At 41.2% G+C, this 13,160-nt stretch overlaps 1 protein-coding gene across 1 annotated transcript in view; it reads left to right on the top strand.

Annotated features, from left to right (window-relative positions):
• The first annotated feature begins 3,457 nt into the window (after positions 1-3,457).
• The window catches only part of nat15 (N-acetyltransferase 15 (GCN5-related, putative)), a 29,614-nt gene continuing 19,911 nt past the window's right edge, over positions 3,458-13,160 (top strand). The window contains exons 1-4 of the mRNA XM_063059024.1: positions 3,458-3,937; positions 6,725-6,840; positions 8,841-8,970; positions 10,782-10,878. Of these exons, the coding sequence (XP_062915094.1) occupies positions 6,731-6,840; positions 8,841-8,970; positions 10,782-10,878 (337 nt within the window). The 5' untranslated portion in view covers positions 3,458-3,937; positions 6,725-6,730. The remainder of the gene's footprint in view (positions 3,938-6,724; positions 6,841-8,840; positions 8,971-10,781; positions 10,879-13,160) is intronic.

Genomic DNA, 13,160 nt, shown 5'->3' with positions numbered 1-13,160 from the left:
TTATAATAGTTACTTAATATGTATGTTCAAGCATGTTTAGGCAACATCGTGGTACACCTAGTAGAGCAGCTACCTTACCTCAGTTCCAGCACCAAAATTCTGACTCTGGGTGGAATTTGCACATTTACTTTGTGACTATGGATTTCCTCTTGATGCTTTCCTGCCATAGTCTAAAGATGTGGGTTTGTAGGTTAACTAACCACAGTAAATTTCCCGTGGTGTTGTGTAGGCATTAAGAATTGATGGGAATATGGGGAAAGGAAATACACCGACTTGATAGGTCAAATGCCCTCTTGTGTAGTGAGGAAAAATAGTTGCATTTACTGACAAAAATCCTGCTAAGAACTGCACAGTGCAAGAGTTGCTTTTTCACATTTTTTTTCATTATGTAACCAAGGAGGATTATTTCCTGTATGTAAGCAGTAGTGAAAACAGAAAGTCAGCTAGTCAGTTAATCAGTCAGGCCCACCGAATACTGTACACACATGGCCCATATTGCTTGTTTATAATATTGGAAATTAAAAGTTTCAAACTTTCTTGGCATCCGTCATGCATGTTTAACATGTACACCTAATCATTATGTAGAAGTTATTCCAATTTTGATAAGGTGTATGATTCTAATTTAAATGTACAATATAAATGCAATCCAAGTCTAAAAAATAGCAAAAGTCCAAGCTCCTTTAACCACTGGATAGCAAGCTGTTTTGTTAGCTCCAGTAGAAGTCTAAGGTAAGATCCATTGTTTAAAGTTTTGATAGTTTCTTATCTCAACGTATTTCCCAGCAACACTAAATTCTGTATTAATTTTCGTTTTATTACTCCTATAGAAAGGTCAAACTGATCGCAAAACAAAGACTTTTCACTGTACCTTACAATAATAAACCAATCAACACACATCAAAGTTGCTGGTGAACGCAGCAGGCCAGGCAGCATCTATAGGAAGAGGCGCAGTCGACGTTTCAGGCCGAGACCCTTCGTCAGGACTAACTGAAGGAAGAGTGAGTAAGGGATTTGAAAGCTGGAGGGGGAGGGGGAGATCCAAAATGATAGGAGAAGACAGGAGGGGAAGGGATGGAGCCGAGAGCTGGACAGGTGATAGGCAGAAGGGGATACGAGAGGATCATGGGACAGGAGGTCCGGGAAGAAAGACGGGGGGGGGGGGTGACCCAGAGGATGGGCAAGAGGTATATTCAGAGGGACAGAGGGAGAAAAAGGAGAGTGAGAGAAAGAATGTGTGCATAAAAAAGAGTAACAGATGGGGTACGAGGGGGAGGTGGGGCCTAGCGGAAGTTAGAGAAGTCAATGTTCATGCCATCAGGTTGGAGGCTACCCATACGGAATATAAGGTGTTGTTCCTCCAACCTGAGTGTGGCTTCATCTTTACAGTAGAGGAGGCCGTGGATAGACATGTCAGAATGGGAATGGGATGTGGAATTAAAATGTGTGGCCACTGGGAGATCCTGCTTTCTCTGGCGGACAGAGCGTAGATGTTCAGCGAAGCGGTCTCCCAGTCTGCGTCGGGTCTCACCAATATATAAAAGGCCACATCGGGAGCACCGGACGCAGTATATCACCCCAGTCGACTCACAGGTGAAGTGATGCCTCACCTGGAAGGACTGTTTGGGGCCCTGAATGGTGGTAAGGGAGGAAGTGTAAGGGCATGTGTAGCACTTGTTCCGCTTACACGGATAAGTGCCAGGAGGGAGATCAGTGGGGAGGGATGGGGGGGACGAATGGACAAGGGAGTTGTGTAGGGAGCGATCCCTGCGGAATGCAGAGAGAGGAGGGGAGGGAAAGATATGCTTAGTGGTGGGATCCCGTTGGAGGTGGCGGAAGTTACGGAGAATAATATGTTGGACCCGGAGGCTGGTGGGGTGGTAGGTGAGGACCAGGGGAACCCTATTCCTAGTGGGGTGGTGGGAGGATGGAGTGAGAGCAGATGTACGTGAAATGGGGGAGATGCGTTTAAGAGCAGAGTTGATAGTGGAGGAAGGGAAGCCCCTTTCTTTAAAAAATGAAGACATCTCCCTCGTCCTAGAATGAAAAGCCTCATCCTGAGAGCAGATGCGGCGGAGACGGCGGAATTGCGAGAAGGGGATGGCGTTTTTGCAAGAGACAGGGTGAGAAGAGGAATAGTCCAGATAGCTGTGAGAGTCAGTAGGCTTATAGTAGACATCAGTGGATAAGCTGTCTCCAGAGACAGAGACAGAAAGATCTAGAAAGGGGAGGGAGGTGTCGGAAATGGACCAGGTAAACTTGAGGGCAGGGTGGCACTCCACTAGGAATAGGGTTCCCCTGGTTCTCACCTACCACCCCACCAGCCTCCGGGTCCAACATATTATTCTCCGTAACTTCCGCCACCTCCAACGGGATCCCACCACTAAGCATATCTTTCCCTCCCCTCCTCTCTCTGCATTCCGCAGGGATCGCTCCCTACACAACTCCCTTGTCCATTCGTCCCCCCCATCCCTCCCCACTGATCTCCCTCCTGGCACTTATCCGTGTAAGCGGAACAAGTGCTACACATGCCCTTACACTTCCTCCCTTACCACCATTCAGGGCCCCAAACAGTCCTTCCAGGTGAGGCATCACTTCACCTGTGAGTCGACTGGGGTGATATACTGCGTCCGGTGCTCCCGATGTGGCCTTTTATATATTGGTGAGACCCGACGCAGACTGGGAGACCGCTTCGCTGAACATCTACGCTCTGTCCGCCAGAGAAAGCAGGATCTCCCAGTGGCCACACATTTTAATTCCACATCCCATTCCCATTCTGACATGTCTATCCACGGCCTCCTCTACTGTAAAGATGAAGCCACACTCAGGTTGGAGGAACAACACCTTATATTCCGTATGGGTAGCCTCCAACCTGATGGCATGAACATTGACTTCTCTAACTTCCGCTAGGCCCCACCTCCCCCTCGTACCCCATCTGTTACTCTTTTTTATGCACACATTCTTTCTCTCACTCTCCTTTTTCTCCCTCTGTCCCTCTGAATATACCTCTTGCCCATCCTCTGGGTCACCCCCCCCCCCCGTCTTTCTTCCCGGACCTCCTGTCCCATGATCCTCTCGTATCCCCTTCTGCCTATCACCTGTCCAGCTCTCGGCTCCATCCCTTCCCCTCCTGTCTTCTCCTATCATTTTGGATCTCCCCCTCCCCCTCCAGCTTTCAAATCCCTTACTCACTCTTCCTTCAGTTAGTCCAGACGAAGGGTCTCGGCCTGAAACGTCGACTGCACCTCTTCCTATAGATGCTGCCTGGCCTGCTGCGTTCACCAGCAACTTTGATGTGTGTTGCTTGAATTTCCAGCATCTGCAGAATTCCTGTTGTTTGCGAATAATAAACCAATATTCAGTGTGTCATTATGAGGATCGTTGCAAGGATGCAAGAAAAAATGGTGCGAGGCGGCAACTAATGAGAATTAAATGATTAAATTATTTTAATAATGAAGTCTTTTTACATGTTTTATTTCCTTTCGAGGTAATTACGTATATTGCAGGCCGTTACCTATGGATGATTGCGAGTAAGTTATTTTCTTTGGAAAGTTTTTTAACACATTTTTAAGTCATAACAAAAAATACAAGATAAACCGCTCAACTCCCTTTGGCTGAAAAGTTAGTGTGCGTGCAGCTATTGCACTTCACTTTTCATCGAAAATAAAAGCTCTGCAGTAAACCCCCATACCGGCATCAGACCGAAGTTATCAACGGGATCGTCGGGGAATGATGTCAATGTGTTAGTCCCAATGAAATCTCGCGAGAAATCTACGAGAACGGAAGTTCCGTCTCTGGGCCGGGAGTCAGTTGAGTATATTTGTGATCCACTTGTTTACGGTAACGAGAATGACTGTACTTGCTCATTGATCATACCGACTTGTCCTGTAATTATCGTGTCATTTGGCTTTCTTTCCCGCACGTCCGTTGCGGAAGCGAGGTAAGACCTCCGTAGATGTCGCCAAGAATACCTCTCTGACCCGGTGTTCGATTATCGCCAGCTTTAGGCTTTGCAGTAAACGACAGCCGGCAGGCCAGTGACGGCATTATTGCGCATGCGGGGAGGCTAGGTAGGAGGGGCGCTGAGCAGAGATTGACGTTCGGAGCAGCCAGTGAAAACTGGCGAGAGTCCGGTCTGTTTTATAACTGGGTAATGACTACCAATTGAAACGAGCAGGGCGGGAGACTTGGGCTGACTGAAGTCACAAAAAGTAACAGTTTCTGATTGATACTCTGTTTTAGGTTGTAGAGTGGGTTTCGTTTGTTTAGATTTTGAGTACTTAAAGCGATTTTGCATTTTTTTAAAATGTAAGACTGGGTCGCTTGGCGTATGAAGCAAGAGATCAGATTTGGAGCAGTATTATTTAATGACATAAACCTATTTAGTTAACTCGATTTGGAAACACCGCGGGTGGGGTGGTTATATTATTTGTTAAGTTCGAATGATCCGTACACGTAACTGTCTCTAAATAGTATCAAAATTGATATATCTCAATGGGATACATTATCTCATAATATAAAAATAGTGTTGTTAGGACATTTTCATTGGTTAAGAATGGGACTTTGTTAACTGTTTTGCGCTTGCATGAGTGAAATTGAGATGAAAGTAATACAGACAGGAAACGTATTCTCCAACGTAGTCTGTTTCTGTCCCCAGTTTCAAGAAAAACAGAGTTGTCTTCTTTGAAATTATACAAATTGAGATTTCTGTATCTTGTTGTTGATCAAGTGACGAGTCCATTTCTGTAAAATACTTTCCCATTCACTGACCAACTTCATAGCAATATCTTCTTTTTTACTTGTCAAGTGTTGTGGTAGCGCTTTCCTGTCATCAACCAACCGGTAATTTCTTCTGCTGCTTCATTGTGCTGTGACCTCGTTTAATCTAGGGCGGGGGGGGGGGGGCGTCTGCAATAGGAACTATTTCATGCAGAGTTATCATTGTAGAAGTAGTACAAGTTTAGTGTTGATTGGGCACCAATACAGTATGCCAGAATGAGTGATGGCTGATCCAGTCAAGTAAACAGTGTTTTAGTGTAATGGTTATGAGTATTATTATTTAAAGCACAATTTAACTGAGGCTCTCCGTTGGCCAGTGTTGACCATGGACGATCTGCATGATGGGCAAACCAGGGCAGTGCGATATGGAGTGCAGCTGTTGCCCATGTAGCAGCAACCCCATCCGCCCCCATCTCCACCCAGCTCACGAATCCAAAGGAATGGCAGGGACCGGTTTAGCGCTAGCGGCGCCGCAGGGGTTGCTAGTCAGCATTGAACTCGAACGTAGGATTGCCTGCAGCTCCAGATTTTACCTTAGGGTTTACTCATGAAGCATTCCCCTTCAGTGGGAATAGCTGCAAGGCAGCAGAGTTTGAGTTTTCCTTCTCCTGTATGAGCTGCTAAACACAGCTGATGAGCCCCATCTGCCCAAAGCGATTGGTTCTACAGTGGCAGTAACCCGCCTTTTCCCCTTCTGTCGGTAGAAGTGGGTTCTACACATGAAGACCAAGAGCTGGACTTGGTTGTCGGAGGCTATTTGAGATACACGCCATTGGGAGCATTTAATAGGTAGTGGGAGGTATCTCCACCGCCATCTCCTGCTGAAACAACCTTAAGGAACCACTCCAGTGTTGATAGTATTGTTCTGCTTGGACCCAAGTTAAGTAGGATACCAGGATCAGTTCCTAAAGTGCACTGGTGAATTCTAAATGGGGAGAAAATTCAAAAATCCCAGTGAAGATTCCCTAAAAGTTAACTTGCAGGTTGACTCAGTGGCAAGGAAGGGAATGCAATGTTAGCATTCATTTTCAGAGGGCTAGAATATTAGATTATTATGTTAGATTAGATTAGATTATAAAAATAAGGATGTAATTATGAGGCTTTATAAGGCACTGGGGAGGCCTCACTTGGAGAATTATGAACAGTTTGAGCCCCTTATTTAAGAAAGGATGTACTGACATTGGAGAGGATTTAGAGGAGGTTCATGAGAATGATTCCAGGAATTAAAGGCTTATTGTAAGAGGAGCGCTTGGTGGCTCTGGGTTTTTACTCACTGGAGTTTCCAAGAATGAGCAGGGATCTCATTGAAACCTATAGAATGTTGAAAGGCCTAGATAGAGTGGAGTGGAGAGGATATTTCCAATGGTGGGGGGCACAGCCTCAGTTTGGAAGGATGTTGCTTTAGAACACAGATGAGGAGGGATTTCTTTAACCAGAGGGTGGCGAATCTGTGGAATTCATTGCAGAGGCAGCCATTAGGTGTTTTAAGGCGGAGGTTGACAGGTTCTTGATTAGTCAGGACATGAAAGGTTACGAGGCGAAGGCAGGAGAATGGGGTTGAGAGAGAAATGGATCAGCCATGATGAAATGGTGGAGAAGACTAATGGTCTTATGGTTTTACTGTGGATTGCTGGAAAGTTATTGCAAATATTAATTTATTAGAATATTTAACATGGGTTTTAAATAGAAAACTGCTTTATGCTCCTGGTGTTCTGTGTTAGTTATTTAGTATTTATCTCTTTAACTGCTAGGAAATGTATTTTAATTTTACAATATATTTTAACTTTATAGAGATTGCATTTTTCTGTTCAACTGTTTCTATAGTGTGATGTGGAGTACATGCAGTGACTTAGAGTACAAATAAAATGATAACTTCAACCTCGTTGAATTTTGATTTGATGTGATTTGATTGCATTTATTTGATTATGAAGTTTGCTTTTTATTTCAGCTGTGAATGACAGACATCGTGTCCTCCACTGTACTTAGTGAAATACAACTTCGCTTACTCTGTCATGATGACATAGATACAGTGAAGCAACTCTGTGGTGATTGGTTCCCAATAGAGTAAGTACTACAAGTATTTTATTTATTTTCCAACTTTTTTTTTCAGAGTGTAGTTTGTGGTCTCTCAGATAATGTTTGGTGGAGTATTATTGTTGTACAGGTGGCCCCCATTTTCCAAACGTTCGCTTTACAACACCTCGCTGTTACGAAAGACCTACATTAGTTACCTGTTTTCGCTAACAGAAGGTGTTTTCACTGTTACAAAAAAAGGCAGCGCGCGCCCCAACAGCCAAGCTCCTCCCCCGTAACTGCATTCTAGCCGCCATTGCTTAAACACGTGCTTTATCTCGATTTATTTTGTGCATCCGTTAGCAAGATGAGTTCTAAGGTATCGGAAAAGCCTAAAAGAGCTTGTAAGGATGTTACACTTAGCGTAAAACTAGACATAATTAAGCGTTTTGATTGTGGTGAACGAAGTAAGGACATTGTCCGCGCATTGAACTTGCCTGCATCCACCATTCACACTATTTATGCGTAGAGAAAAAGAATTTTGAAAGCTGCCGATGTTACTGTTGGCTCTGCTCGTAGCAAAGTGGTCTCTCTTAGTCGGCATCCAATAATGGATAAAATAGAAAGTCTGTTGCTTGAGTGGATTGATGGATGTACAAAGCGTGGTGTTCCGTTAAGTTTTCTTATACTTATAAGGAGAAATCAGTCGGTCTTTTTAATAATCTGAAACAGAAAGCACTGGACGATGGTGATGACAGTGTTGCGAAAGTGGAATTTAAAGGTAGTCATGGGTGGTTTGATCGGTTTCTGAGGCGAGGGCAGCTTCATAGTTTAACGTTTACCGGAGAGAGTGCTTTGGCTGATACTGAAGCTGCTGAAAAGTTCCCAGCAGAACTGAAGAAAATAATTTCAGAAGGTGGTTATTCGTATAAGCAAGTGTTTAACTGTAGCGAAACTGCAATTTATTGGAGTCTTTCTGATTCCGGTAAGTGATACTGCACTGTACATACATTATTTCTACTTTATATAGGCTGTGTATTTTTATGTGTTATTTGGTATGATTTGGCAGCTTCATAGCGTAAAGGTTACTGGAGAGAGTGTTTCTGCCGAGAGCGCTTCCGCTGAGAGTGCTGCCGTGAGATTTTTGCTGCGCTAGACAGTGCTGCAGAAAAGTATTTCTACTTTATATAGGCTGTGTATTTATCTTATCATTCCTGCTTTTACTATATGTTACTGTTATTTTAGGTTTTATGTGTTATTTGGCATGATTTTGTAGGTTATTTTTTGGGTCTGGGAACGCTCAAAAATTTTTCCCATATAAATAAATGGTAATTGCTTCTTTGCTTTACGACATTCCGGCTTACGAACCGTTTCATAGGAACGCTCTACCTTTGGATGGCGGGGGAAACCTGTTTTTACAGATATTTTATGCCCTGGTGATCCAATCAGAAATACTGGTCTTTGCTGATTGCCATCTAACAAAAAATATTTGGCAAATAAACACTTCTTGGGCTTCCAGCCAGGTAAAGGTATTGATTTTAACCATCGATTTTATGTTAAAATTGATACCTGTACCCGGCTGGAAGCCCGCGAAGAGTTTATTTGTCATATACGCCAGGAAACTTCCACGGGGAGGAAGTTCACCACAATATTCATTGCTTTGAATCATTGTGTGAAGAGAAGGCGACACTTCTTTGTTCTTTAGCCTTCCTTCTGAGATGCCAGGACAAGGACATTATCCCTAAGTTCATGAGGTTGAGTTCCACAGTGGTTTCTCCTGCGGCTAAACGGGTTAAAATTGATACTTGCACCCGACTGGAAGCCGGAGAAAAGTTTATTCGTCATATATGCTGAGAAAGTATGAGATCCTTTTTCAGAGTTTTAAGCCTTTGCTTCAGAATAAGTTCTTTTTATAAAACCTTTATTACATTGGGTTGAATATAATAATCATGAACAATTTATGAAACTTCACAAAAGATATTTAACCCTGCCTTTCTCTGTTAACATAGAACTCGTAGAAAGGGGATTGATCTTTTCTTCTCCTTTTACAGGTATCCAGATTCATGGTACCGGGACATCACGTCCAACAAGAAATTCTTTTCCCTAGCGGCCACATACAAAGGTGGCATTGTGGGAATGATTGTGGCTGAAATAAAAAATAGAACAAAGGTGCACAAAGAGGTATGTCTTTGCCATGCATCCTATAGGTTGCTGTGCCGCATTCCACTTCAAATGATGGATGTCTCAAGAAATCTCAGCATTAAAATTAACTGAAAAATGCAAATCAGCAAGTATTTATGACAAGAATGTTTTGCTGTAAATACTGTAATACATATACTAGACTCATTTGTTAGAAATCCTTGCTAAAATGTTTCTCTTCTATTAGTTCATGTTTGCTTATTGTAACTATATTTATAAATATAAGAAATTTATACATTATAAATATAAGAACGTGTTGTTTAAATGGCAAATAAAGAACAAAGGCACTTCGATCCAGTAAAAATTGAAGACAGCATCAGGCAGATTTAAGCAGTTATACACAGCTTAATATTCTTAATATAGGTTGAAATTAGAAATGTCCACAGTGATGCAAGTTGCAGAGTGTTATTTTATGATAATTTGTTCACTTTTCTGTGTTTTCCTTGTTGCCACCAAATTGCAATTTACAAAGATTACTGAAAATTCCTAGAGTATTCCAACAATTAAATGAATTTGAACTATGTGGAGTGGACCATTCCAGGTTTAGCCAGCTAATTTCCATGGGAGATGGTTCAGTGAGAAGCAGCTTTCTAACCCATAACATCTGTTGGAATTCCACATACATTATTTGATAAAAGCAGGACTGGTTCAACTGCTGTGGCAAAAGGGCATTTTGATACTTTTTGTCCAGATCACAAAATAAGGAACAATTATTTAGTCAAGGTTTCATAGTTAGTTGCTGGATAAGTTTACTGAGACAGCAGAGGAGAAAGATATTAATGCAGGAAAACAGTAATTTTTGCTTGGTCAGCTCTACTTGAACATTTCAAGAATCAATCAGTTGGATTCCAGTTAATTGGGGCACATCGGGACCAGTACATTTTGGCGACTACCCCAATTAGCTGAAGTTTCATGGAAATAGGAAAGCGATATATAAAAGAAGACAAACTACTATTTAGCGAGTAACGAATTATGTATTTAAATTAAATACTGAACAAATGAAAACACTATGAATACTACTACAGTACTATAAAACTCTGTTTTAGTTTCTATAATTAACAATGGAGAAATTCATCCAATGTATGTTACCATGTTCTTGTGATTGACGGTTAATGAATAAAATCAGTACAGTCTCCTAGTGCAGTTAATGGACTGCCTTCTTTGCCTTGCTGCATGAAGTCGTGTCACAATCCAACAATAAATAATTGGTGTAAGACCGATGGGTTGTAATTTGGTCCTGTAGGGTAATTTTTTTTCAGCTAGTGTCAAATCTTTTCATGGCATCTTGGCAAGGATCTGAAATATTTTAAAGTCAAAATAAAAAAATAAAATATTCAAAAATCATTCGTTTTTGAATTGGCGGCTTTCGGCCCAAATGGATAACATAACACAAACACACGCGACAGATGCTTTTTAAAAAAAATGTTCGCTCTAAACATAGTGTAGTGTCTTAATGGCCACACGAGTGCATGCAACTGAAGCAAGTCAGAAACTGTTCAGCAACAGTCTCCTGCAGCTTCCCTGATTAACCGATGGCCTAATTAACTGGAATCCACAGTATTCCAAAATAGTAAACTAATTAAAAATTCTCTCCTATAATCAAAACTGGGTCTATTTCTTGGTTTTTAAAATATCTGGAATATTTCAGATATTTAAAAAACACACATTTCTGAAAAATATGTGGAGTGTTCTATGTATTTCCAACTTTTTCTGCTTGGTTGCTGAGGAAAACACTTATTAAAGATATCGAGTAGGATATCTGATGAACAAAATCTTCCTATTATTGCACTCAGGATGGAGATATTCTGGCCTCTGGTTTTCCTGTAGAGACACAAGTTGCTTACATTTTAAGTCTAGGAGTTGTAAAGGAATTCCGAAAACATGGAATAGGTAAGTGTATTCACTGGTTGTCATTTTATTTCTGGTGTAAGATTTTGCCAAAGATAAGGTATCTGAAAGCCACTATTTTTATGTTGGGTTTTAAGTATCTTCAGGGTCGTTATCTGGTTGTTATCAAGATCTATGTAGGTTAAAAATGGCATCAGTTTTGAAAAATTGAATTATTTTTAATTTTGGTTCAATCTAACCTGTTTACAAAAATAATAGCTGACATAATATTCCCTTCACTGGAATTTTACTTAGTTTTTAAGTAAGATTCTACCAAGAACTCAATTTCATTCTAGATTGATTTATGGAATTGAAGTAAGTGAAAATATGATGAGAGTTATGCAACCAGCATTCCTTATTTTGTTACGCTATATTTTCATGTACCCAGATTGCAGTAGAACACTCTGGCAGAGATAAGGGAGCTGAATTGTAAGTATGCTATCTTCCCTTTGGATTTTCTGTGAGTTCCTCCAGAGCTTCATTGTGACATGTTCTCATATTCTCTGGAGTTCTCTCAGGAAGTCTAAGGGTTTCATTTTAACCAAAATAATAACTGCTGGCTACATACTTTACAGAAGCAACCTAAATGGTTAAATAAGCAGGGGAGACTTCCGGTAGCGCTCATGGAGTGAAGTCGCGTTCTTGACTCGCTCCATTACCTCTGAGTTTTTTCTCTCTATGGTCAGCTATACTTTAATTAACTATTAAGGCATCAATTTTTACAATACTTTGAATTAAACTGAATTCTCTGACAATTGGATGATACTGAGATCGGCTATGTCTAAGAACGGGAAAGACGGCAAGGATGGTAAACCTCCGGTTAAACCGAAAGCTACGGATCTCCCTCCGACTGAATCACCGGTGACTTTGAAAGCGATATCGGAGTTAATTCAGAGGGAAATTTCAACCTCTGTTAGGGAGATGATTCGTACAGAAATTATGGGCTTTGTTAAAGACCTGATTCATACGGAAATCTCAACTAAGTTCCAGAAAATTGCCGATTTAATTGATAAGATGCAAACATGTATTGCGGAACATCAGTCGGCTATATCTGATCTTCAAAAATCCGCGCAACAAAGTGAGCTTAAGATGGGGAAAGTCGAAGAAACAATTAATGTAATGAAGAAGAAACTTGACTTTTTGACTTTTAAAAACTCTGACTTGGAATCTAGAATGCGACGGCAGAATTTACGAATGATTGGCGTCAGGGAAGCCGTGGAAGCTAACAACCCTATGAAATATTTCTCCCAACTTTTAAAAGATGCATTCCCTACTGTATTTCCTGACCAACCACCGCTACTGGATCGTGTTCACAGAATCCCATCATACTCGTCTAGGTCAGATAGACCGAGGCATGTTATCTTACGTTTTCATTACTTTCAAGACAAGGAGAGACTGTTTCGATTCGCTCGATCTAAAGGTTTCATTGATTTTTCGGATCTTAAGTTCCGATTCGTGGAAGATTTCAGTAAACCAATCTGGGACCAACGGGTCCGTTACAGATCCGTGATGTCGGAATTCTATAAGATGGATTTAAGACCAGCGCTGCTGTACCCTGCACGTCTAAGGATTCGCATGTTAGATGGAGCCCTTCGTTTTTTTGATTCTCCATCGGATGCCCAGAGTTATCTGGATCAACTTTCATCTTCAACATCTTAATTGCCTTTTTTTTAAATTTTCTCCGTTGATTGGAGGCTGTGAATTGGTTGGTTTTAACTTTTCTGTGCCCTATTTGGGCAGAAAAGTTTACTTTCGATTTCTTAATATGGCTGCTAAACTTTCTTTTTAACTGCGTCATTTCTTTCTTTTCCCAGGGGATTCTGAGTGGTTACTTCCCTTTTGTCATCTTACGTATTTCCTGTGCGGCCTTAAATTTTGTAGTTTTTTTTAAATTTTATTCTGTTTTGCTTTTTATAATCATTTTATGTTAATAATCCTATTTTTTTTTGTTGCTGTGTCTATTCATGAGTTTGAGGTTTATTGTGGTTTTTTTTTAATATATACTTTCCGGCTTTTGTTCTGTTCTGTGTGTATTTTAATTGAGCTAACTTTTTTTTACTTTTTTTTTACTGTTTTACAATTAGCTGACCCTTTTCATATTTATACCTTTTTTTTAGGGAGCGTATACCGGAAGTCATGGGGGTAGTTTTAGCGCTTGCTTCTTTCTGGCGGGTCTGCTTTAGATTTCGCCTTGGGGTCTTGGGGTGGGGGGTGGTGGGAGGGGCTTCACGTTTTAGTTTGTTTCTCTTTGGGCTATATACATTATTGAAGTATTGGTTGCGTCC

This window comes from Mobula hypostoma, chromosome 9 (assembly GCF_963921235.1).
Source record: "Mobula hypostoma chromosome 9, sMobHyp1.1, whole genome shotgun sequence".
In the NCBI taxonomy this organism is placed as follows: domain Eukaryota; kingdom Metazoa; phylum Chordata; class Chondrichthyes; order Myliobatiformes; family Myliobatidae; genus Mobula; species Mobula hypostoma.
Note: the sequence above shows the minus strand (reverse complement) of the source record. Positions and strands in the feature narration are given on the sequence as shown.